This window comes from Ranitomeya imitator, chromosome 7 (assembly GCF_032444005.1).
Source record: "Ranitomeya imitator isolate aRanImi1 chromosome 7, aRanImi1.pri, whole genome shotgun sequence".
Taxonomy (NCBI): domain Eukaryota; kingdom Metazoa; phylum Chordata; class Amphibia; order Anura; family Dendrobatidae; genus Ranitomeya; species Ranitomeya imitator.
In genome coordinates this window covers 220,820,546-220,846,915 of record NC_091288.1, presented here as the reverse complement: position 1 = coordinate 220,846,915, position 26,370 = coordinate 220,820,546, and the positions used below count along the sequence as shown (strand labels likewise).

The 26,370-nt window shown below is 46.6% G+C and overlaps 1 protein-coding gene across 1 annotated transcript; it reads left to right on the top strand.

Moving 5' to 3' along the window:
- The first annotated feature begins 209 nt into the window (after window positions 1-209).
- Window positions 210-26,251, top strand: LOC138645650 (transmembrane protease serine 9-like). The gene is made up of 9 exons (XM_069735096.1): window positions 210-448; window positions 3,285-3,474; window positions 5,923-6,194; window positions 6,588-6,757; window positions 7,699-7,903; window positions 18,631-18,820; window positions 19,058-19,335; window positions 20,963-21,126; window positions 23,426-26,251. The coding sequence occupies exons 1-9, from the start codon at window positions 406-408 to the stop codon at window positions 23,717-23,719; spliced, it is 1,806 nt and encodes a 601-aa protein (XP_069591197.1). The 5' UTR covers window positions 210-405; the 3' UTR covers window positions 23,720-26,251.
- Window positions 26,252-26,370: the final 119 nt, after the last annotated feature.

Sequence of the window (26,370 nt, the reverse complement as noted above, 5' to 3'; positions counted from 1 at the left end):
TTTCTTTTTTAATAAATTTGCAAAAATTTCTACATTTCTGTTTTTTCAGTCAAGATGAGGTGCAGAGTGAACATTAATGAGGAAAAAATGAACTTTTGCGAATTTACCAAATGGCTGCAATGAAACAAAGAGTGAAAAATGTAAAGGGGTCTGAATACTTTCCGTACCCACCGTACCTGCGGACAAGTGGTGGTTGGACATTTCACCTGTGATTCACATATTGGAGTTTCTTTTATATTTTGTTGTTTATTTACCAGAAGAGTCAAATAAGGAAAAAAAGACGTCATAAAGCCCATAACAGGACCGTAAACTACGAGATTCCCTCTAGAACAAAGAGTTAGCGCAAGAATGACGACCTCTACATCAACCAAGTGACGAGCCGAGAAGGGAACGCGAGGAGAAGACATGGAGAGCAATCTGCTGTATGTGCTGATAGCCCTGCACCTGGGTAAGAGGCTAACATCACCATGTACATAGTGTCTGTGGTCTTACATAGGACTGCAGGTGACGTCTACTACATTATCTGTACTCAGAGCGTCATCACTGTGTTATCTGTAGTGTTACATAGGACTGCAGGTGACATCTACTACATTATCTGTACTCAGAGAGTTATCACTGTGTTATCTGTGGTGTTACATAGGACTGCAGGTGATATCTACTACATTATCTGTACTCAGAGAGTTATCACTGTGTTATCTGTGGTGTTACATAGGACTGCGGGTGACATCTACTACATTATATGTACTCAGAGAGTGATCACTGTGTAATCTGTGGTGTTACATAGGACTGCAGGTGACATCTCCTACATTATCTGTACTCAGAGAGTTATCACTGTGTTATCTGTAGTGTTACATAGGACTGCAGGTGACATCTACTACATTATCTGTACTCAAAGAGTGATCACTGTGTTATCTGTGGTGTTACATAGGACTGCAGGTGACATCTACTACACTATCTGTACTCGGAGAGAGATCACTGTGTTATCTGTGGTGTTACATAGGACTGCAGGTGACATCTACTACATTATCTGTACTCAGAGAGTGATCACTGTGTTATCTGTAGTGTTACATAGGACTGCAGGTGACATCTACTACATTATCTGTACTCAGAGAGTTATCACTGTGTTATCTGTGGTGTTACATAGGACTGCAGGTGACATCTACTACATTATCTGTACTCAGAGAGTTATCACTGTGTTATCTGTGGTGTTACATAGGACTGCAGGTGACATCTACTACATTATCTGTACTCAGAGAGTTATCACTGTGTTATCTGTGGTGTTACATAGGACTGCAGGTGACATCTACTACATTATCTGTACTCAGAGAGTGATCACTGTGTTATCTGTGGTGTTACATAGGACTGCAGGTGACATCTACTACATTATCTGTACTCAGAGAGTTACCACTGTGTTGAGGAGTTGACTGTATTGATTCAATGCAAACTGAATTTTTGTTGATTTTTTTAGGAATTCCGACATTTTGTGATTTGCTTCTTGTGAATTGTCTAAAACGTCCACCACAATTTTACATATTGCAGAGGCCCAGGGAGGCTCACATAACATTATTTGCGGCTGTGCGGACTTCCCCATAGAGTCTTGTAGCTGTCACATCATGTGGTACAGCACAGCCAATCAGGAGAGACTATCAGAGCCTGTATAAAAGCCAGGGCAAGGAATACAGTAGACATTTTTAGCTCAATCTGAATAGTGCATGGACGTCACTGCTCACAACCTATTAATAAAAAGAGAGAAAGACAGAAAACACCAAAGAAGCTGTACAGGTAGTGTGTGTGATGGTACAGCAGTGATAAACTGTACAGACAGCGTGTGACAACACAGCAGTGAAGAGACCGCCCCTCTCCCTCCGTCACACAGGGAGTGATCCATCAGAAAGCCAAAAATCATCTCCACTGAAAGATGGAAAACCAACTCTTTAATGTAACCCACAATAATCGTAGAGCTAATAAATGTTAACGCAACATCACCTAACTGTCACGGGGTTACCGCGACAGTGTGGAGCCAGAAAACCACAGCGTCTGATTGCTTCTACTCTGGCGCTGAGAAGAAGCACTTCTCCTTCATTTTAAATGGTGTTTATTCCTTTTGGCAGAACAGGAGTTAATCGGCCATGTTGGAAATCCCTGTGCTCACAGCTGAGCTCGGTTAGCCACTCCCTTCCCCTTTATAATCTGAGCTTTTGCGCAAATCCTTGCCAGAGCTAGCATTTGCTGCATGGCTTCAGGGGGAAGAGGTGTTCATATGAGGAGAGTTGGAGGAGTTACCTGTGACTGTTTGTAAGTGTGACAATTCCCTTCCCTTCTCTGTTTTGATTTATTCCCCTACCTCCACACCCGGATGCATTCCTCTGTTATATGTCAGTGAATATTTTGTATTCCTGGAGTTTTCAGTTTACCATTGTCTGTGTTGCCTTGTTTGTTGGGTTAGTGTACGACGGTGCACAATAGCGCCGCTCTTCCTGGGTGGGAGAAGAGAATAAACAGGAGATAACACAAGGGTGGAGGCCCCGGCATCTTCACCTTCAGAAGTATCACGGGGAATAGGGCCAGCTAGGGCACACCCTAGTGTTAGGGTCAGGGAAGGTCACCCGAACGCCGTGTCGTGACACTAACTTGCTGAAAAGAAAGAATAAAGGCTATGAAAATGTGACATGTATTTCACCATTATACCAACAGACTGTATCTCATCCTGCATAAAACAAATCCTCATACACTCCCACTCAAAAAAAGGTGCAAAAATAATAAAACCTAAAAAATATACATAATATTGTCATCACCATGTTCATAGCAACCGGCCTCTCAGGTTATTTATCCTTCATGACAAACAACGTGAAAAAAATGAAATACTAATGATAGAATTGCAGTTTTTTTATTCATCCTGTTTTTAAAAAAATGTAATAAAAATATATCTAAACAACGAAGTGCACCACAAAATGTTCTCACTGTGCAGTTACAGCGTTACATGCCATCTATCCGCTAAGTTAGTCCCAAAAAATAGGAAATGTTGTATTTTGCTCGTGTCACCAGACTTTTCCATCTCCCATAAAACCCTTCTATTACGGTGATCACTGGCCCCCGGGGTCTGCCCTTATGTGGGCAGTGTCGGCCCTGGTTCTGCCGCCATCTGTACAAGAGCAAGAAGGAAAATAGAGAACCCGGGCGATGGCTCCTGGTGGAGATTTGGTCCAGAAGTCATCTGTGGCTTTATGACGTTGTCTCCTCCTAGGGACGTCGCATTGTATCATTGATTCTCTGTTTCTCTACAGCCGTTACCACCTCCACGTCAGAGCCGGTGTGCGGCTCTCCAGCCTTCTCCAGCCGGATTGTTGGGGGTTCGGATGCTGCAGATGGACAGTGGCCCTGGCAGGCTAGTATACAGTATCTGGGAACCCATTTCTGCGGAGGGTCCTTGATCTCCAGCCAGTGGGTGCTGAGCGCCGCTCATTGCTTTATGACGTAAGTGAGGGTCCCGGAATCATTGGAGCACAATGTATAAAGACTTTCTCCTCACCTCTTGTTCCTGTCTTTCATGGCTCTTGTCTCAGTTACGGGGAAAGTGTCAGCAGGATTTCACTTCTTTTATACAACTTTTTAGATGCTCATGTAGATCTCCAAAGACAAGTCCAGCAATATCTTCGCATGGAAAGTCTATTCCTCCATTACTGAGAAATCAACGAATTGATATGCAAATTAAGTTGAAGAGCTATGGTAGATTTGAAGCCTCTGTCGCTCAAGCTTTATTCCCCGCCCCTGCTTTACTGATGGCTCCATTACCCCACCCCTGCTTTACTGTTGGCTCCTTTAGCCCGCCCCTCTTTTACTAATAGCTCCTTTACCCTGCCCCTGCTTTACTGATGGCTCCATAACCCCGCCCCTGCTTTACTGATGGCTCCATTACCCCACCCCTGCTTTACTAATGGCTCCTTTACCCCGCCCCTCCTTTACTAATGGCTCCTTTACCCTGCCCCTGCTTTACTGATGGCTCCATAACCCCGCCCCTGCTTTACTGATGGCTCCATTACCCTGCCCTTGCATTACTAATGGCTCCTTTACCCCACCCCTGCTTTACTGATGGCTCCATTACCCCACCCCTGCTTTACTAATGGCTCCTTTACCCCACCCCTGCTTTACTAATGGCTCTTTTACTCAACCCCTGCTTTACTAATGGCTCCTTTACCCCACCCCTGCTTTACTAATGGCTCCTTTACCCTGCCCTTGCTTTACTAATGGCTCCTTTACCCCACCCCTGCTTTACTAATGGCTCCTTTACCCCACCCCTGCTTTACTGATGCTCCTTTACCCCACCCCTGCTTTACTAATGGCTCCTTTACCCCGCCCCTGCTTTACTAATGGCTCCTGTACCCTGCCCCTGCTTTACTAATGGCTCCTTTACCCCACCTCTGCTTTACTAATGGCTCCTTTACCCCACCCCTGCTTTACTAATGGCTCCTTTACTTCACCCCTGCTTTACTAATGGCTCCTTTACCCTGCCCCTGCTTTACTAATGGCTCCTTTACTCCACCCCTGCTTTACTAATGGCTCCTTTACTCCACCCCTGCTTTACTAATGGCTCCTTTACCCTGCCCCTGCTTTACTAATGGTTCCTTTACTCCACCCCTGCTTTACTAATGGCTCCTTTACCCCACCCCTGCTTTACTAATGACCCCTTTACCCTGCCCCTGCTTTACTAATGACTCCTTTACCCTGCCCCTGCTTTACTAATGGCTCCTTTACCCTGCCCCTGCTTTACTAATGGCTCCTTTACCCTGCCCCTGCTTTACTAATGGCTCCTTTACTCCACCCCTGCTTTACTGATGGCTCCTTTACCCTTCCCCTGCTTTACTAATGACTCCTTTACTCCACCCCTGCTTTACTAATGGCTCCTTTACTCCGCCCCTGCTTTACTAATAGCTCCTTTACCCCACCCCTGCTTTACTAATGACCCCTTTACCCTGCCCCTGCTTTTCTAATGACTCCTTTACCCTGCCCCTGCTTTACTAATGACTCCTTTACCCTGCTCCTGCTTTACTAATGGCTCCTTTATCCTGCCCCTGCTTTACTAATCACTCCTTTACTCCAGCCCTGCCTTACTGATGGCTCCATTACCCCACCCCTGCTTTACTAATGGCTCTTTTACCCCACCCCTGCTTTACTAATGGCTACTTTACCCCACCCCTGCTTTACTAATGGCTCCTTTACTCCGCCCCTGCTTTACTAATGGCTCCTTTACCCCACCCCTGCTTTACTAATGACCCCTTTACCCTGCCCCTGCTTTACTAATGACTCCTTTACCCTGCCCCTGCTTTACTAATGACTCCTTTACCCTGCCCCTGCTTTACTAATGGCTCCTTTATCCTGCCCCTGCTTTACTAATCGCTCCTTTACTCCACCCCTGCCTTACTGATGGCTCCATTACCCCACCCCTGCTTTACTAATGGCTCCTTTACCCCACCCCTGCTTTACTAATGGCTCCTTTGCCCCACCCCTGCTTTACTAATGGCTACTTTACCCCGCCCCTGCTTTACTAATGGCTCCTTTACTATACCCCTGCTTTACAGATGGCTGTCAGTCAAGTAGGAGTCAGCATCACATTATTATGCTGACCCCAAAAATGTACTTTATTCTTCTTGGGAATTTCTCTGTACTCCTGAGGACCATGCCCTCTTTGCTATCTCTCTCTCTATCTATGTCTTTCTACAAGAACATCACATGACTCTCCTGAAATCCTCTGTCCTGCTGTGGACCTTGCAGCTTTCACTGATACCCAGTCTGTGACCCCTCACCAGTTAGTGTACTCCTTTCTTTGTATTATGTAGAAAAAATAATGTGATCCTGAAGAAAGTCCTGCTGATTGGTAATCAGTTGTGAATTTTAGAGCTATATTTATTTCTGGTCATTTTTCAGGCTTCACTCCCTGGTTGGCTATCAAGTGCAACTGGGCGCATACAGTCTGTCACTGGACAATCCGCACAGTGTTTCGATGAAGATAGACTCTGTCTACAACCATCCAGACTATACAAGTGGCGCTCACACATGGGACATCGCTCTGGTGAAGCTCCACAGCCCGGTGTCCTACACCAAGTACATCATGCCCATCTGCCTGCCCTCTGCCTCCACCACCTTCCCCAATGGCATGGAGTGCTGGGTCACCGGCTGGGGGGATACAGATTATTACGGTAAGTGAAGCTTATATTTCCACCAAATGGTGAAGGTCCAGAAGTAGAGCAACACGCCTGTCAAAATCAACGAAGGGAAGCTGTCCTCCTGATGGGACCGGTGGTGGCAGTCACACTTTTTTGCAGTTGGTCTTATCTTCTCAGCTCTGCATTTTCAATATGTAGGATAAAAATATTACTTCCCAAATTCATTATTACAGCTGTTCATGAATTAACCAGATGCCATGGATCTGGGTCACTGCTCGCCAACCAATTTAATATTGTCCTGCAAAAATGCTTGTGATTCCTGGAGGACCTTCCCCAGAAGCTGTAGAGCCCATAGATCTCAGAGCTTGTAATGAAGCTGGTGCATTATTCTGTGAGTTCCTGACTCTTCTCTGGTCATTTTGTTAGAACGTCTGCCCTATCCGGAAACTCTGCGGAATGTGAAGGTGCCGCTGATAGATCATAAGACGTGTGACGAAATGTATCACTTGAAGTCAGGTATCAGGAGCTCTGTGACCCAAGTGGACAACACCATGATATGTGCCGGATACACGGAAGGAGGGAAAGACTCTTGTCAGGTGAGAAGGTGCCATGTTCCGATAAAAGAATCTACCAAAAGGAAACAGGTTTGCTTAGAGACTTTCTGATATCAAATGGGCTTTCCCAAGAAAGGGGACAACTTTTTGATCACTGGGAGTCCAACGACTGTACTTCAACTCCCATCAATCCTGAGAAACAACCGATCCATGTACTCAGCTAGACAATGAATAAATGGTGGAGAGGAGCTCCATTCCAATGGGTCTCTGCAGAGCTCCATTCTTGACTTTTCTGGAAGTCCATGAGAAAGCTTTCTTAGTAGTAAGAGTATTATTATTCCGTTCAATTCTGTCTTCCGTATCACTGTCTGTGTCTATTTTCTGTATAACTGGATAAAACCTACAAACACAACACAATTCAATGAGGAAAGTGGTCGACAGAGGCAGAAAATACAGAAAATATACACACGACAGGGATCAGCTCGGCCGCTTGGAGCCAAGTTCCAGGTACAGGACCAACAGAGGAGGAAGAGTAGAGAATGGTGAGGAATCGTATCTGCAGACGCTTTGTCAGTCCTAATAGTCCTCATCTTGGGGCAGCTTTCACTGTGTCGTTAGGCTACTGGACGTGCCGGCATTGTCTACCAAATTTATAAGGAAAACTGGGAAAAGATCTCTTCTGTCTTACGGGCAATGAAATTTGAAATTGTATTTAGAAATGAGGTTACAGTAAAAAAGAATATCAGAAAGTACTAAAGAGAGATTACAAGAAACGTGACCACATAAGATCACTGGATAATAGCAGCCGGCAGAGATCTGACAGAAGAACCAGTTTGATATCGAGGCTTTTATGCCTCTCGACATTAGGTTATAATTTATACATCTATACCTTCTAGAGGTGGAATATTCCTCAATATTTTGTTTATTTCTACATATTCAATGTTCTTAAATGTTGACGTGTCGAGGACATTGATGTCTTCCAGGGGGACTCCGGAGGACCTCTAATGTGTAAAGTCCAAGGCGTCTGGTACCAAGTCGGTGTTGTAAGTTGGGGAGATGGATGTGCTCTATCGCATCGCCCCGGGGTGTACACCCTGGTACCCATCTATTCACCATGGATCCAGAGCTACGTGCCAGATGTGACATTTTTCCCTGTAAATATCTCTTCCACAACTTCGAAGCCTACAGGTAACGGGACGGCGCTCACTTAGCCTTCTTTTTTTCTGTTCTGCTTTCACTCTGTTTTTTCATGATTTTTGGCATAAGATGGTCTTGCATCATCTCCACATTGAGTGTTCGTGCCCTCTATAGTGCCCTATAACAGTCTGTGCAAGTTCATACATGGAGATGTCACCCACTAGAAAGCCACAGAAGACTCCACTGAATGACTGAAGGCCAGCTTGTTAATGCATGGGGATCTACTCAAGGAAACACTGATAGAACTGCTTGTATGGGACTCGGATCTGGAGGGTCAACCCTTGCCCACCTTATAGTAATAGCACTGCGCAAAGTTTGGAGATGGAAACTGCCCGTATACTGACAGCACTTGTGAGGCGCGAGATCAGGAGCTGAGTCCTCACCATCGGCAGGAGATGTCATCTGTGGTCTACAACCGATGCGCTGCTGCAATGGGTGTGGTTGATGCTAGCCCTGTTCCTGACCATCCAACCCTCTACATGCCACAATCATTCTAGATGGTTCGGAGATGGATGGGCTTTCTCTCTATCCCCATCGGCTCACTCGCGATGCGATCGCAGGATGCCAAAGATTGCAATTTCAACTAAGCCTAATAACATCTTACCGCCTACGGAAGACTTTTAGGCCTTACAAGCAATATGACCTACTAGTGTAAAACTGTTAGCTATAATACACTGCAATACATAAGCATATTACACCCTGGGTTTCCAACTGTCCGTAAATTTTATGGACAGTCCATAAAAACCCTTTGATTTTCTCTGCCATCTGTAATTTTTTTTTTAAATTTTCCCAAAGACTGTACTGCGCTAAAGAGGCTGGCATGCGCAGTACAAACAGGACCTCTCCGGAAAAAGAATGACGCTGGCGTGAGGAGAGAAGATCATCCTATCACCACCGAGTGTGACGGGTCTACTTGGCCTCAGGAGTTTTTATATTTTATAACTGCGTCACATTAGATCACACAACCTTGTGCCTCTGGTATCTCTTCCCCCCTTGGGCACCCAATCTTCTCATTTTAGTTCCTCTATTGTTCCATTGGTTTCCATCTCTCTTGTCTTTGTCCAGTACATGACATCATTCGTCTGCACAAGTCCCATTGTGCTTTCTTCATGCAGGAGTCACTCACTCATTTACATTGATAGTAATGAGAACTTGGAGAGCAAAAAAAAAATGCCATCACTCAGGTCAATCAACAGAAAAACAAAAGTTATTGGCCTCAGAAAATATGGACTAAACATGAATGATCATGCTGGCAAAAAAGGGCAGAATTGCAATGTTTTTACTATTTCACTTGGATTTTGTTCCCATTTTTCAGTACATTGTATGGAAAAACTACAACTCGTCCCGCAAAAAGCGATTCTTTATACGTCTACGCCCATGGGACTAAAAAGTCCTAAAAGGTAAACGTAACCCACTGAACACGGTAATGGTAAAGAAGCTGCCATGCTGCTGTCTCAGGACCGCGGGGACACGTCTCTACATTGTGACACTCGCCAGATTTGAAAAATGGGTCTGTGTCCTAGAGTCCAAAAAAGGCCATAATAAGGGTTCAATAGGCCGCAATATGACCTATAGGATACAGCGTGTTAACCCCTTATTGACTTCAGCCATACATGTACAGCAGATGCATGGAGCGTCCTCAGGAGCTGAGCCTGCACCATAACTGTGTTATACAGCTTGTAACCCCATAAATGCCGTGGTCAATCTCTGATAACAGCATTTAAGGTGCTCGCTCCCGCGTGAATGACATTCTGATTATTGCCAACCAACCTCCCGTGATGCAATTTTCCAAATTTAAGATTTTTTTAACAATTAAAACTAAAAAAAAAATTGTAAGTTTAGTTTTGCTATAATCATACTGATCGAACGCATCACGCTACCAGGCCATTTATACGGCACGCACGATGGACAGAAAAAATCTAAAAAAACAATGGCGGCATTACGTTTCATTTCACCAAACCTTTCCGTTTTCTTGTACATTATATTGTAAAAGGGAAAGATGTTATTGAAAAGATACTGTGGCCTATGTGATGTTATATACCGAAGAATACAAAAACAGCGAAACGGCAAACATGCAAAATCGGCGGTTCCCAGAGAGGGTAAAATACGATTTCACCTGGTTTGTGTCTCTTGTGAAGAGTGTAGAGATACCAATAATGACATTATTAGAAACCAGCGGCCGCGGGCTCCATGTGCTGTCCGGCGGGCTAACCTTCTGTGACCAAGCGTTACCCTGTAACGCGGACACCCTTCTTCAAGGCTCTAGAGATTTGCTGAAAAACAGGAATAAATACAAAGAAAGGGAAATTTCAGTCTTTATTTTATACATTTCTTGACTTTAGAATTTACTTCTGACTTTTCCTAAACAAATGCACAAAAAACTGCTCCAAGAACTGCCCGGAATGAACCTGGACTTACCGCTGATTTACTTTCCCTCTATGTGGCCTCGTATTATTATCAGGTTTAGAGTTGAGCGAATCTTCTGAAATTCAATTCCGATAGGAAACTGGATTTACATCAAATGTATTCAATGCAAAGGTGGAGTGGGATAAAAGTCTTATCACTTCGGGTCGGCCTTACTCATACCAGTCCTGCACCATCCACCCTCTGGTTCTTCTTTCCAGCCGGGGTCTTCTGTTCACCACCCCCCAGGTCATCACATGGCCTGCGCCCGGTGCGCCCCGTGAGCTGTGGTGTGTGGCCGCGGTCTTCTGTTCACCCCCCCCCCCAGGTCATCACATGGCCTGCGCCCGGTGTGCCCCGCATGCTGTGGTGTGTTGCCGGGGTCTGTAAGAGGGTGAACTGTAGTCCCACTGAGAGGGCACTAGGACCCTGTGGTTTTTGCCTATTGCAGAAGAGAACAGACCGTGCAAAACTCCCAGAGACAATGTGTGCTGCTGGGTGGGGTCTAGTGTCTCGTGTGTAAAGTGAAACTAGGAAGTGAGAGCTGAGAGAGAAAAAGGCGGGAAGAAAAGGCAGAAGCTGCTGTGATATCTTAAAGAGAGACTGTGTGTGGATTTACTGCAAGTGTTTTTGGAGGAAAAGAAGCTTTTGAGAGACTTTTTGTTGCTAACGTTCCCCTGGAGAAGAACTAACCTTTTGTTTAACTCTGTGAGAGACTTGTGTGGCTAACGTTTCCTGGAGAGGAGTTAACCCTTTATTTAACAAAAGACTGAGACTTTACTAAGAACCCAGTACGTATTTGGAAGTCTGTGGATTCCCTGTGCATTGAGTGGAGAACCAAGTCTGGACAGACTGCTGATACAGAGACGGACGGATTGTCGTGGAAGCATTCCTAGGAGCTACAGAAGCAGAGACAACATCGTGAGACCACTAACTAAGTCCCCGGCGTTTGGGCTCGGCATCGGCCGACAAGACAAGAGGAGTTTGCTGTAACTTATTGGCGCTGAAGATATGAACTGGCTGCAGCCTGTGCGGATTCCTGCCTGAGAGGAAATCCATCTCAGGATACGGTACCATAGTTATAGATACCCGGGTATCTCTGCTCAGAGTGTTAGATTGTTACTTTAGAGGTGTATCTTATATTAGAGTTGTGTAAGTTATACTCAATGTGCCATTCCAGGGGCTCCCTTAATAACACTACATTCAATTTACACTTGTTCCTGTTTTTAGTTGCCTGTTAGGTAAATTTCTTACTAGTCTGTTGTAGTATACAGTTCTCAGGAGACCTTGGAGTGGCACAGTGATTTCAGCTGCTGCTGAATTAGTGTATCTTTGGGGTGCATCTGTCTTAATATTCTCCATATTACCTTGATTATTTTGCCTTTGAGTAAATACCGTTGGAGATTTCTGCCTTGGTCTTGGTTTGTGACTCACTGGATCTTATTCGGACCTCTGGTCATTACATTTTTGGCGTAGTCGGCAGGATCCAGTGTTTGTCATGGACGAGGGCGAGGGTGGAAATGACCCCGCTGTATCCGCATCCTCCTCGGGGGTTGGGGTTCCCCTGGCAGCCGCGGCGACTTCGGGAGGGTATGTGCCTGTAGGAGCTTTACTTCAGCACATGCCGAAATACGATGGGCGCAATATGGCGTTGCAAGATTGGGCTGAGAGAATCCGGAGTATTCTGCGCATGTGTAATTTGACCCCCGCGTTACGCGCTGAGCTGGCATTAAATGCACTGGAGGGTGATATTAGGCGTATGGTGATGGTGCGCCCAGAATCAGAGAGGGATACATTAGAAAAGATTTTGGAACTGTTAGAGGGGAGTTTGGGGGGCCGAGCGCGCGTGGCCCAGCTTCGGTCCCTATTCTTTAATCGTCCCCAGAGAGAGTGTGAGTCCCTGATGCAGTACTCTAATATTTTGCAAGAGATGTTGAATGAGATGCAGCGACTAGACCCGGGGGCCATGGGGGCATTCCGGGAGGTAGACCGCTTGCTCCGGGACCAATTCATCACCGGTGTAGCCAATAGACTTCTCCGGGACAAACTGTTGGAAATGGCCCGGGTTGCACCAGAGTTATCTTTCTGGCAGATTTACCGAGCTGCAGTGGAAAGGGAAGAGAAATCGGCCTATGTTCCCGAGGGGTCAGTGAACAGTGCCCAGCTGGAGGAAGGTGGTTCATCAGGGTCGGGGGGAGAGGGGCTGGTAAGCGTGGTACAAGCTCTGCGTGCTGAGGTGAAGGAGTTGAAGCTGAAATTGTCTCAACTGACAGTTGATCCCGCCTCTACCCCCTCGCGGGAACCTCCTGCCTCACCCCCTGGAACGGTGACCCCGCAAATGGCCAGGTCGTCCTATCAGAATGAGTCAAGCCCTCGCCCACGAGGAACAATCACCTGCTGGAAGTGTGGCCGCCAGGGACACATCTCGCGTTACTGCCGGGCGCTTACAGCCCCAGAAACCCCGTCGCCGGCTTTAAACTTCCGGCCGCTGCCATGAGAGGGCAAGCAGCAGCGGCCCCACCCACACAAAGCCCTCGACGGAATGAACAAGATTTGTTTGCATGTAGTCCAGTGATAGAAGCAGAGTTTGAAGGGCGGAAGATGAGGTGCTTGGTTGACACGGGATCCGAATGTACTATAATGCCTCTAGAAGTATATGAGAGATACTTCAGTCGACTAGTGATTCCAGAGGATGGCCGAGTGATACGACTGACCGCCGCAAATAATGGTCAATTGTCAGTAAAAGGGATCGTGTGGAAATGTTTGGTCAAGAGCTGGGGCAGAAAGGGGTAGTACTGGTGGATCACCCCCCTAGAAGAGGGATGGAAGTGACGCTCGGAATGAACGTGCTGCGAGATTTGAATCACCAGATGTATGCCAGTGAAGGACCCCGATACTGGGCCCGTGCGACAAGACACCGACCCACACAGAGAATTCTACACCGTCTAGTGCTGAGTTGCGACTTGCTGAAAAGTGCGGTCCCAGGTGGCCGGGTGGGCCGGGTCCGAGTGACTTCGAGGGCCCCGATCCTGCTGGGACCCAGACAAGAGGAACTCTTAATGCTGCCTGTGAGAGCTGCACAGAGATTGAATGGGCTTGAAGTGCTACTTGAGCCCGCCCGAGAGGGTTCCTCATTTGCCAAGGTACATGTGGCCCGTTCTTTGGCGATTGTGAAGAATGGACGAGTACCGGTCCGATGCATCAATGTTTTAGATGAAGCTGTTGCAATTCCCGCTGGGACCATACTGGCTGAACTGTTCGTACCGGCAGAGAAGGTGCCGGAAAATGCAGGGTTCGAATTGCGACCAGACCAACAGTCATCCTGGACATTCGCGGTCGAGGTAGGCCGGACTGAACCTCCTACGGAGGAATGGAATGTTCATGTGATCATGGAGCAGATGGGAGTGGATCGGGAGAAGCTGACCCCCGTGCAGTTGGAGCAGTTGGAGAGAGTTTTGTGGGAACATCAAGAGACCTTTTCCCGACATGGAGAGGACTTCGGGTGTACCCAGACGATTGAGCATGAGATTCCAACGGGGGATACTCCACCCATTAGAGAAAGATATCGCCAAATTTCTCCGGCGCTCTATCAAGAGGTGAAGAGCTTGGTGGCCAGTATGCTGGACAACCAAGTGATCCGAGAGAGCCGGAGTCCCTGGGCGGCCCCTGTAGTCTTGGTCCGCAAGAAGGATGGGACACTCCGATTTTGTGTGGACTATCGGAAATTGAATGCCCACACCGTACGGGACGCATATCCTTTACCCCGTATTGAAGAATCCCTGTCGGCCCTGGGTCGGGCCAAGTATTTCTCAACGTTGGATTTGGCAAGCGGGTACTGGCAGGTCCCAATGGCTGAAAAAGATCGGGCCAAGACGGCGTTTGTATTGCCAATGGGGCTCTTTGAGTTCAACCGGATGCCCTTTGGCCTCGCTACCGCCCCGGGAACCTTCCAACGCCTGATGGAACATTGCTTGGGCGATCTAAATTTTGAATCAGTCCTGATATATTTGGACGACATTGTGGTGTTCGGAACCTCATTTGAAGATCATCTGGAGAAGCTGCGTCAAGTTCTCCGGCGGCTCAAGAGCTACGGCCTGAAAATAAAGCCAAAAAAATGTCAGCTGTTACGAAACCAGATTGAATATTTGGGGCATCTGGTGACCCCGGACGGGGTACTACCTTTAGCCAGTAAGATTAAGGCGGTACAAGAGTGGCCACCTCCTTGTGACCTGCGAGAAGTGCGGGCCTTCCTGGGCCTAGCAGGATACTATCGGCGGTTTGTGCCTAAATTCTCACAAGTGGTGAGTCCCTTGAATGAACTTTTGAGAGGGACAGCGCTGGGTCCTCGAAATCGCCCCATTCCATGGGGGCCCCTACAGAAAAAGGCATTTGATGGAGTGAAAACCGCCCTAACGAGTGCCCCATTGCTGGCCTACGCCCGGTTTGACACCCCTTTTTTGTTGTATACCGATGGTAGTCTTCATGGGTTGGGGGCAGTACTAGCACAGGTGCAGGACGGCCGAGAACGAGTGATTTCTTATGGCAGCAGATCTTTAAGAGACTCCGAGCGAAATCCGGCTAACTACAGCTCATTCCGGCTGGAATTGCTGGCCCTGGTGTGGGCAATGACAGAACGCTTCGCCGAGTATCTAACAGGAGCTGAGGTGCTAGTCATGACAGATAACAACCCGCTAGCTCACTTAGAGAATGCAAAACTGGGGGCGTTGGAGCAGCGGTGGGTCGCCAGACTGGCCAAGTTCAATTACCGCATTAAATTTCGCTCTGGTCGAGAGAACGGCAATGCAGATGCATTGTCAAGAGTGCCCCTTGGGTCATCCGGGGAAGATGTTGATGAACAACTTGAGGATACTGAAACTCCAGCTTTGGGGCAAATACCTATCTTCCAAAGTGTGGTACACTCAAGTGGGGTGGCCACCGGGATGCCCTGTGTCCTGGGTAAAACACCCTCAGATTGGACAAGAGTCCAGGATGAGTGTCCGGACGTTGCACTTGTGCGCCGTTGGGTACAAAACAAGGCCTGGCCCAGTGCAGAGGACAAGGCTCAGTTGTCCATGGAAGGAATGAAACTCCTTCGACAATGGGATAAATTGTGTGTGGAACAAGGTCTTTTGTATCGTAAGGTGTACCTGCCATCGGAGCTGCAGCATCGGTACCAACTGATAATTCCTGTGGGGATGGGGCCGGTGGTCGCTCGTGAGGCGCATGAGAAGGGGGCCCATTTTGGAAGTGAAAAGACACTTCAGTGGTTGCAGCGAGTCCTCTACTGCCCTGAGTTGGGAGGGATGGTGGCCGACGCGTGTCGGCAGTGCCGAATTTGTGGGCTCAACAAAAGCCCTGAGCAGCGGGCTCCCACACAGTCTATTAAGACTTCAGCTCCACTGGAACTACTCATGATTGACTACGTGTTGATAGGGTACTCTACATCAGGGTACTCCTACTGCCTGGTGATGACAGATCACTTTACCAAGTATGCTGTAGCGGTGCCGACAAGAGATCAGACGGCCAAGTCGGCGGCTGAGGCCGTGTGCCGACATTTCTTCCAAGTGTTCGGGTGTCCGCAGAGAATACATTCAGATCAAGGGGCCTGCTTTCAGGGAACGCTGATGAAAGAGTTGCACCAGCTCTATGGTATCGAGCAGTCGAGAACAACGCCTTACCACCCTCAGGGTAACGGGGCGTGTGAGCGTTTTAATCGGACCCTGTTGCAAATGTTGAGGTCCTTAGAGAGTCAGCAACAGACATGCTGGCCTGAGTATCTCCCCGAATTGATGTGGGCTTACAATAACAGGGTGCACAGTACTACTGGTTACTCACCACACATGTTGATGTTTGGTAGACCTGGCCGAGACATTGAGGATTTGAGCATGCCAGATCCCTCCTCCGCCCCCCTTCGGACTGCATCCGAGTGGGTACGAGAGCATCGGCGGCGGTTGAGGGTGGTGCATCAGGTGGTGGGTGACCGCCTTCGCCAGGTGGTCCATAAGGACACGCGACCTGTACAAACAGAGCTGTTCTCTCCGGGAGACAGAGTGTTGGTGAGGACAAAACGACGGTCAGGAAAGCTGAGTGACCGATGGGAGGCGATACCGTATCTGATAAAAAAACAGGTGAACCCTGAGATTCCAGTGTACGAGGTCGAACCGGTGGGGACAGGGGGGCCAACCCGTAATTTGCATCGTAACATGTTACAGCGGTGCTGGTTTGAAGATTCGGCGCCTACCCCCCTAGAGCCAGAGGCCATGTTTCAAGGGGCGGAAGCTCTGAATGATCTTGAGTTTGATGGTGTGCTTACTCCTGCGCCTGCTTATTTGCCCCCTGTGACCGATTTGGCCTCGGGTGATGAGAATGTTGGGGATATGGAGGATGTTGTTGAGGAGAGTGCATCAGGTCAACTGCTTGGTCCTGACGCTGTATCACAGGACATCGAGCCGCAGGAGGAGACAACTCCACTTACGCCCACTAACACGACCATGGAAGAGACTCTAGCTCCCTCTAAGGTCGCACCTGTTGATGTAGGACTCAGGAGAACTACACGATCTACGGCAGGAATACCGCCTCAGCGATATGCTCAAGATGAATTTGAGTGGGAAGGTATGTCGAGGACGCCAACCTCTAGTGGGGTGGCATGTAAGAGGGTGAACTGTAGTCCCACTGAGAGGGCACTAGGACCCTGTGGTTTTTGCCTATTGCAGAAGAGAACAGACCGTGCAAAACTCCCAGAGACAATGTGTGCTGCTGGGTGGGGTCTAGTGTCTCGTGTGTAAAGTGAAACTAGGAAGTGAGAGCTGAGAGAGAAAAAGGCGGGAAGAAAAGGCAGAAGCTGCTGTGATATCTTAAAGAGAGACTGTGTGTGGATTTACTGCAAGTGTTTTTGGAGGAAAAGAAGCTTTTGAGAGACTTTTTGTTGCTAACGTTCCCCTGGAGAAGAACTAACCTTTTGTTTAACTCTGTGAGAGACTTGTGTGGCTAACGTTTCCTGGAGAGGAGTTAACCCTTTATTTAACAAAAGACTGAGACTTTACTAAGAACCCAGTACGTATTTGGAAGTCTGTGGATTCCCTGTGCATTGAGTGGAGAACCAAGTCTGGACAGACTGCTGATACAGAGACGGACGGATTGTCGTGGAAGCATTCCTAGGAGCTACAGAAGCAGAGACAACATCGTGAGACCACTAACTAAGTCCCCGGCGTTTGGGCTCGGCATCGGCCGACAAGACAAGAGGAGTTTGCTGTAACTTATTGGCGCTGAAGATATGAACTGGCTGCAGCCTGTGCGGATTCCTGCCTGAGAGGAAATCCATCTCAGGATACGGTACCATAGTTATAGATACCCGGGTATCTCTGCTCAGAGTGTTAGATTGTTACTTTAGAGGTGTATCTTATATTAGAGTTGTGTAAGTTATACTCAATGTGCCATTCCAGGGGCTCCCTTAATAAAACTACATTCAATTTACACTTGTTCCTGTTTTTAGTTGCCTGTTAGGTAAATTTCTTACTAGTCTGTTGTAGTATACAGTTCTCAGGAGACCTTGGAGTGGCACAGTGATTTCAGCTGCTGCTGAATTAGTGTATCTTTGGGGTGCATCTGTCTTAATATTCTCCATATTACCTTGATTATTTTGCCTTTGAGTAAATACCGTTGGAGATTTCTGCCTTGGTCTTGGTTTGTGACTCACTGGATCTTATTCGGACCTCTGGTCATTACAGGTCTTCTGTTCACCACCCCCCAGGTCATCACATGGCCTGCGCCCGGTGCGCCCCGCGTGCTGTGGTGTGTGACCGGGGTCTTCTGTTCACCCCCCCCAGGTCATCACATGGCCTGCGCCCGGTGCGCCCCGCGTGCTGTGGTGTGTGACCGGGGTCTTCTGTTCACCACCCCCCAGGTCATCACATGGCCTGCGCCCGATGCGCCCCGCGTGCTGTGGTGTGTGACCGGGGTCTTCTGTTCACCCCCCCAGGTCATCACATGGCCTGCGCCCCCCGGTGCGCCCCGCGTGCTGTGGTGTGTGGCACTGTTGTGGGTTGCTTCCCTCATGACAGTGGGACGTAACGAACGGAAGTCGCTGCTGGAAAGAAGATAGAAGAATGAAAATAATCGGCGGAGTCAGGACAAGGGCGACCAAGGATTTTTTTGCCTCTAATATCAAAATGTGGACCACCATTTTATTCAATTTTCTCATAGAGAATCGCCCCCCAAAATTGGTGAATCCAAGTTTTTTGTAAAACTAGACATGAAGTTGATTCGACTCGAATAATATTGTGTACTGGTAAATTCTCCATGTTCGCTTTTTGCAGTTGCATCCACCTCCTCCCCCAGGGCGGTTTGTGGCTCCCCGCAGGTTTCTCCGCGGATAGTCGGTGGGGTAAATGCTTTGGAAGGGGAATGGCCGTGGCAAGTCAACCTGTACCGGCGTGGCAGCTATGTCTGCGGTGGATCTCTGGTCGCTCCTGGGTGGGTCCTGACGGCTGCACATTGTGTCTATAAGTAAGTGACCTTCATGCTAAAACTGAGGAACGTATTTCAGTTCTTGCAGCTCCTTTTGGGTCTGGTCCTCAGGGAGATGATCCAAGTGTAGACAGTGTCCATATTACCGTGCGGGGCCGCGTAGATTGTCCAGGTGAGACCATCCCTACAACTGAAGACCAGAGGTCCAGATATTACGAGGCGATGAATATTCCATCCATCACACCTAGATATTAAAACGATTTCCAACCTCCGCAGGGATTCTTATGATGGAGTTTATACTTTGCGAATGGGAATAGTCAAGATTGGATCTTCGAGCAGCTCACATGAACGTACGGCCAAAGTGACGGAAATCATCCTTCCCCTGTGGTACACGGGACAAGTGGGCAGCAGGGGAGATATCGCACTGCTAAGGCTTGACAGTCCGGTCACCTACACCAAGTACGTCATGCCCATCTGTCTGCCGGCGTCGTCCGTCACCTTCCCATCTGGCATGGAGTGCTGGGTCACCGGCTGGGGTCGAATCACGTCGGAAGGTGAGAAACAATGAAAATTCAACTTCTCACATTTTACTACGACTTCCAATAAGTCTGATGGTGACCAGAAACGTTTCATTGGAGGAATTGTTCCATCTTAACTCTTTGTGGATTTTCATTAAGAACCCCAATATCGCCCTATAAAAATCCAATACATTATTGTGACCTTCTGATAAAACCCAAACAGATTGCAATCCACGTCACAACCACTGGCCATACATATAGAATAACACCTCCCTACATGACATACATAGGGAGTTGGCCGGAGAGAAATGTTTGCTTCTATGTAATATACAGGAAGATGCAAGGATGCAGCACTATCTGGTCTTTCATTGCTTACAGGGAAAAACAGAAGCACAAATCTGTGTGTACCACATCATTTAGAGATTAAAAAAAGCAGACGGTACTGTCCGGTTCATAATCATTTACAGGGAAAGCCAGGAGGACAAAACTGTCTGTACCACATCATTTTTAGGTAGAAACAAGGAGGCAGCACTATCAGATTAAAATTTGTTTAATGGAAAGGCAGGAGGACAAAACTGTTTATAACACATCGTGTATATGAAGAAGCAAGGAGACAGTACTGCCTGCTCCATTTTTTTTAAGATAAGACAGGGGAACAAAACTGTATGTACCTCATGATATATAGGTAGAAACAAGGAGGCAGCACTATCAGCTCAAAATTTGTTTCATGGAAAGACAGGAGGATAAAACTGTTTATAACACATCGTGTATATGAAGAAACAAGGAGACAGTACTGTCTGCTCCATTTTTTTTTTAAGATAAGACAGGCGGACAAAGCTGTATGTACCACATCATATATAGGTAGAAACAAGGAGGCAATACTATCTGGTCCTTAATCACTATATGAGAAAGAAAAACAGAGAGATGAAAATAGGCGCAGGTTCCTTATTATTCGTGCTGGAGGCAATATAATTAACATATATATATTTTTGCCTTAAAACATCTTTCTAACCCTAAAAAAAATGGTGGCAGCAGGCACCTGCATGATTTACATGAAGAGACAAAGAGACAGTGCTATCTGTATAATAGAGGTAGGCAATAGTGTGCCGGTATAATTTATAGGAAGAGAGAGGGAGGCAGTACTACCTGTGCCTGCATCATTTACAGGTACAGAGAGGTACTGTTATACTTACCTTACTTTTTATAGTGAAAGAAAAGGAAGGTAGTACTATCTGTGCCTGCAGCATTTACAGGTACAGAGAGGTAGTGTTATACTTACCTTACTTTTATAGTGAAAGAAAAGGAAGGCAGTACTATCTGTGCCTGCAGCATTTACCTGGAGCGAAAGGAAGTGTTATATGTACCTTCATTATTTTTAAGGAAAAAAAGAAAAGCAGTACTATCTGTGCCTATATTATTTACCAGAAAACACTGATAGCTTGAAGTTGAAATACTACTGCCTATCTTCAAGGAAGGATAGTGGGGGGGGGGAGTATTTACAGCATTCTTAGTAAGAGGTGGAGGATGCAGCACTGTCTGTGCCTACAACCTGTACAGGAATACACGATGTCCGCTCTGTAGATGCTGAAAACAGAGAAGTCACACGTGCCTGATATGGAAGAAAGCCATCAATAACAGTAACCAGTACATGTATCCTTCACAGTGGCTCTGCCGTATCCTCAGAACCTACAGAAGGTGAATGCTGAACTGATAGGCCGAGAGCGATGCCAGAAGATGTTTCGTGATGGTAACGCACCTGGTACCGCCCAGATCCTTGATGACATGATATGTGCTGGATATAAAGAAGGACAGAAAAGTCCCTGCAAAGTAATCCATTCATACTTCCTCCAGTGTCTTACTCTACAGCACTGAACAGTCTCTATAGACAAAGGCATCACTGCATGTCTACAATGGCATGCAAAAGTTTGGGCACCCCTGGTTAACATGACTGTTTTTGTCAACAAGCTGATGATTAATTGACCTCTAAAAGGCCTAAAGTTAAAGATGACACACTTCCTTTGTATTTTAGGCAAATATACTGTATATATTGTCGTTTTTTTACATTTTAAAAACTGCAAAAAGGGAAATTGGCCGATGCAAAAGTTTAGGCACCCTTGGAGATTTGTGTGCTCAGATAACTCTGACCAAGGTTTCAGACCTTAATTAGCCTGTTAGGGTTATAGCTTGTTCACTATCATTGTTCTTCTAAGCAGCTGCCGAGCACTCGGAAAATGGTGGAGGCCCACAAAGCAGGAGATGGCTATAAGAAGAGAGCAAAGGGTTTTCAAGTTGTCCTTTCCTCAGTTCAAAATGTAATTAAGAAATCTCTGTTACCAGGAACAGTGGAGGTCAAGATAAGGTCTGGAAGACCAAGCAAAATGTCAGTGAGAGCTGCTCATAGGCTTGCTAGCAGAGGCAAATCAGAACCCTACTGTTCAGAGACCGCTGCATAAATATGGCCTTCATGGAATAGCCATCAGAAGAAAACCTCTCCTGCGTTCTCACCATAAAGTCTGTAAAAAAGCTGAAGGTGAATAGAGGAAGAGGAAGAGGAGGAGGATGGCTGCTACAAACGGAGAATGATCCTAAACACACACCATAATCCACAATAGACGACCTCAAAAGGAGCAAGATGAAGGTTTTACGATGGCCCTCACAGTCCCCTGATCTGAGCATCATTGAAAATCTGTGGCGAGACCTCAAACTAGCAGAGGATGGAAGACGCCCCAGGAATCTCACAGAGCGAGAGGAATTCTCCAAGGAAGAATGGAGGAAAATCCCTCAGACAAGAACTGAAAGACGCTTTTCTAGCTACAAAAAAAGTGTTAACAATCTGTGATACTTGTAAAAGGGGGTGTTACTAGGTACTCACCATGCAGGGTGCCAAAACTTTTGCATAGGCACATTTTTCCTTTCTGTAATTTGTAAAAAGTAAAATATGAACATATATATATTTTTTAGCCTGAAATGCAAAGTCATTTACTTTAGCTCTTTAATTTTGACCAGGGGTGCCCAAACTTTTACATGCCACTGTACATCAAAATATAACTCAGGATCAGTAATGTAATGTATGTACACAGTGACTGCACCAGCAGAATAGTGAGTGCAGCTCTGGGGTATAATACAGGATGTAACTCAGGATCAGTAATGTAATGTATGTACACAGTGACTGCACCAGCAGAATAGTGAGTGCAGCTCTGGAGTATAATACAGGAGGTAACTCAGGATCAGTAATGTAATGTATGTACACAGTGACTGCACCAGCAGAATAGTGAGTGCAGCTCTGGAGTATAATACAGGATGTAACTCAGGATCAGTAATGTAATATATGTACACAGTGACAGCACCAGCAGAATAGTGAGTGCAGCTCTGGGGTATAATACAGGATGTAACTCAGGATCAGTAATGTAATATATATACACAGTGACTGCACCAGCAGAATAGTGAGTGCAGCTCTGGAGTATAATACAGGATGTAACTCAGGATCAGTAATGTAATATATGTACACAGTGACAGCACCAGCAGAATAGTGAGTGCAGCTCTGGGGTATAATACAGGATATAACTCAGGATCAGTAATGTAATGTATGTACACAGTGACTGCACCAGCAGAATAGTGAGTGCAGCTCTGGGGTATAATACAGGATGTAACTCAGGATCAGTAATGTAATGTATGTACACAGTGACTGCACCAGCAGAATAGTGAGTGCAGCTCTGGAGTATAATACAGGATGTAACTCAGGATCAGTAATGTAATGTATGTACACAGTGACTGCACCAGCAGAATAGTGAGTGCAGCTCTGGAGTATAATACAGGATGTAACTCAGGATCAGTAATGTAATGTATGTACACAGTGACTGCACCAGCAGAATAGTGAGTGCAGCTCTGGAGTATAATGCAGGATGTAACTCAGGATCAGTAATGTAATGTATGTACACAGTGACTGCACCAGCAGAATAGTGAGTGCAGCTCTGGGGTATAATACAGGATGTAACTCAGGATCAGTAATGTAATGTATGTACACAGTGACTGCACCAGCAGAATAGTGAGTGCAGCTCTGGGGTATAATACAGGATGTAGAGTTTTTCCAGTGTAATATGCTGATTGCTGATTCCTTGTCTTACAGGGAGACTCTGGAGGACCTCTGGTGTGTAGGGTTAGTGGCGCCTGGTACCAGGTTGGCGTTGTGAGCTGGTCGGTGGGCTGCGCTCTTCCGTACCTTCCAGCTGTCTACACCCTGGTGACCTCCTACCAGTCATGGATTGAGCATTACATCCCAGATATGACATTTGCCGAACTGACAATCATCCCAGTGCAACCAACAAGCAAACAGCCTGTGAGAGGTTCAGGGAACCTGAGCATCCCGGCTCCCACCTGGACATTGCTGGGTCTGCTGGTACTAGTAGTCCATTCTATGTAGCTCATATCGATCATGTTCCTCGGTGCAGTTCCTCTATCCTGTGATCAGTCACTGTCAGACTTTTAAAATCTGTGACTCTCCGTCCTGTCGGCCCCTGAATTATAATCCGATGCTTTTCTTTCCGCGCTCGATCTTTGTGTAGTTTTGGTTACCTTACGTCCTGCAGACCGAGCAGTATCACCGGCAGCGGCCATAGCGTGTCCTCAGAATGGACACCTGTCACCATCACATCCTGCCAAACAGGCGTCCATCCCACCACGGAAACCTATGGGAACGCTGGCGAAGAATCCAGTACAAGTGTGACCTGCAGCAGAGAACAACGTCAGAAAGGTGCAAACATCGTGTGGGAAGAATCACTTTTGAAGGATCAACTCAGATTTCTGGATTTTAGAATGAAAATTATCTGGAGACAAATGGACAGCAGACGAATAATGGGCAGAGAAGTGCGGAATGGCAGGTGGGGGCAGGCGTCGGGTAGTACCACCACTGCCCGGGCAGATGGCACCACTGGTGGGGATTATGCTCCTGGCAGATCACACAGTCTTAGCCGTGGATTAGGGCTTTTCTTTTATGCTTCCCCATTGCAGGGATCCACGTTCTCTTAGTCGTGGATTATGGCTTTTCTTTTACGTTTCCCCATTGCAGGGATCCACGTTCTCTTAGCCGTGGATTAGGGCTTTTCTTTTATGTTTCCCCATAGCAGGGATCCACGTTCTCTTAGCTGTGGATTAGGGCTTTTCATTTATGTTTCGCCATTGCAGGGATCCACGTTCTCTTAGCCGTGGATTAGGGCTTTTCATTTATGTTTCCCCATTGCAGGGATCCACGTTCTCTTAGCCGTGGATTAGGGCTTTTCTTTTATGTTTCCCCATTGCAGGGATCCACGTTCTCTTAGCCGTGGATTAGGGCTTTTCATTTATGTTTCCCCATAGCAGGGATCCACGTTCTCTTAGCTGTGGATTAGGGCTTTTCATTTATGTTTCCCCATTGCAGGGATCCATGTTCTCTTAGCCGTGGATTAGGGCTTTTCTTTTATGTTTCCCCATTGCAGGGATCCATGTTCTCTTAGCCGTGGATTAGGGCTTTTCTTTTACGCTTCCCCATTGCAGGGATCCACGTTCTCTTAGCCGTGGATTAGGGCTTTTCTTTTACGTTTCCCCATTGCAGGGATCCACGTTCTCTTAGCCGTGGATTAGGGCTTTTCTTTTACGCTTCCCCATTGCAGGGATCCACGTTCTCTTAGCCGTGGATTAGGGCTTTTCTTTTACGCTTCCCCATTGCAGGGATCCACGTTCTCAGGTGGGCATTAGGCAGCGTTCACACAGTTTAATCCAAACAGGTGCAGATTTATTACTTTCATTAGACTCCAAAGGAATCAAAATGAAAACATCCTCTTCTGGGCACAAACGTATCACAGCAAATAACCAGTTCATCCAGGAGCTCATATGTGTCAGTGCAGCTCACCCCAACAGATTACAGTCCTTTCTCCTTCATACACAGAAGAGGAACAATCCCACCAGTCTCAATGTCACCTTCAGTCCGAGCTCCAGAAGTTTTCAACACCAAACAGAAGTGCTCAACTACAACCACAGTTCACACTGACCAGGTTGCAGCTGCCACACGTCACGCTACAGCTCCAACACACAGACTGCTCAGCTTTCCCTGCTGACCCGTGCAGTCTCTACTCAGAGGCTCTGGAATGTCTTTTTCACAGCTATAGCTCAAATTTTAGCTGGTCACTCACCAGCAGCATACTCAACTCTGCTCAACCCCCAGCAATCTGACACCTGTAGTGAACACAAGCCCTGGTTCTTAGCTAAAGCTAATCAGGGGCATCTAATCAAGACCTGCAGTGCTAGGATTTAACTCAATCCTACCTGGATTTGCTACACAATCCATTGCCATTGTAGTTTATTCTTTTACAATTCATTCTCTACAAATCTATAAGTAATTTTAAACAAAAAGAACACATTATTTTTTGTTTCTACGTTTTACCAAAATTCAAGCTCCTTCCCCAAAATGAAAATATGAGAAATGCTCGGTAGATGCATGTCCAAAAATTCAGCACCTGGAGCAAGTGGCTATATTGCAATGGTGTTTAGAGACGTAAAATTCGACTAGTAAAATAGATGTGCAAAAAAATAATTGTGACTCGCACACTTTGTGAGAGAGGCCGTCTCAGTCTCTGGATTTTAGGGATTATTATAGAAAAAAAATTGACTCTTCACAAAAAGGATTGCACAAGAAATGGAAAAAAAGCTCAGTACAGTCACTTGTGGCAAGACAGCACACCCTCTGTGACTGACACGGATATCAGATTTTTCTCTGTAAACACTATTGCGCTGGCTTGCTGCTGCTTTCTAGTACATTAAGAATAATGTGGAATTGTAATTTAAATGCCAGGTCTACCACATCACTGATCTATCACACGGATCCTGGAATTGCTGCTGGCACCTGTCCCATCTCTCCATCTATCAACTGAATATCTGTAATATTCATAAACTACTACACTGATCATCTTTACTGCTGAAATTGTACAACTGGTGTAATTGTCCAATATTGTAAGTCTTTATTTCCCTATCTCTATTACTGAGGTGTAAGCTCTGATGTTTTCTGTCTGACATCTTCATCTAGAAATGGCTGCTGCATTC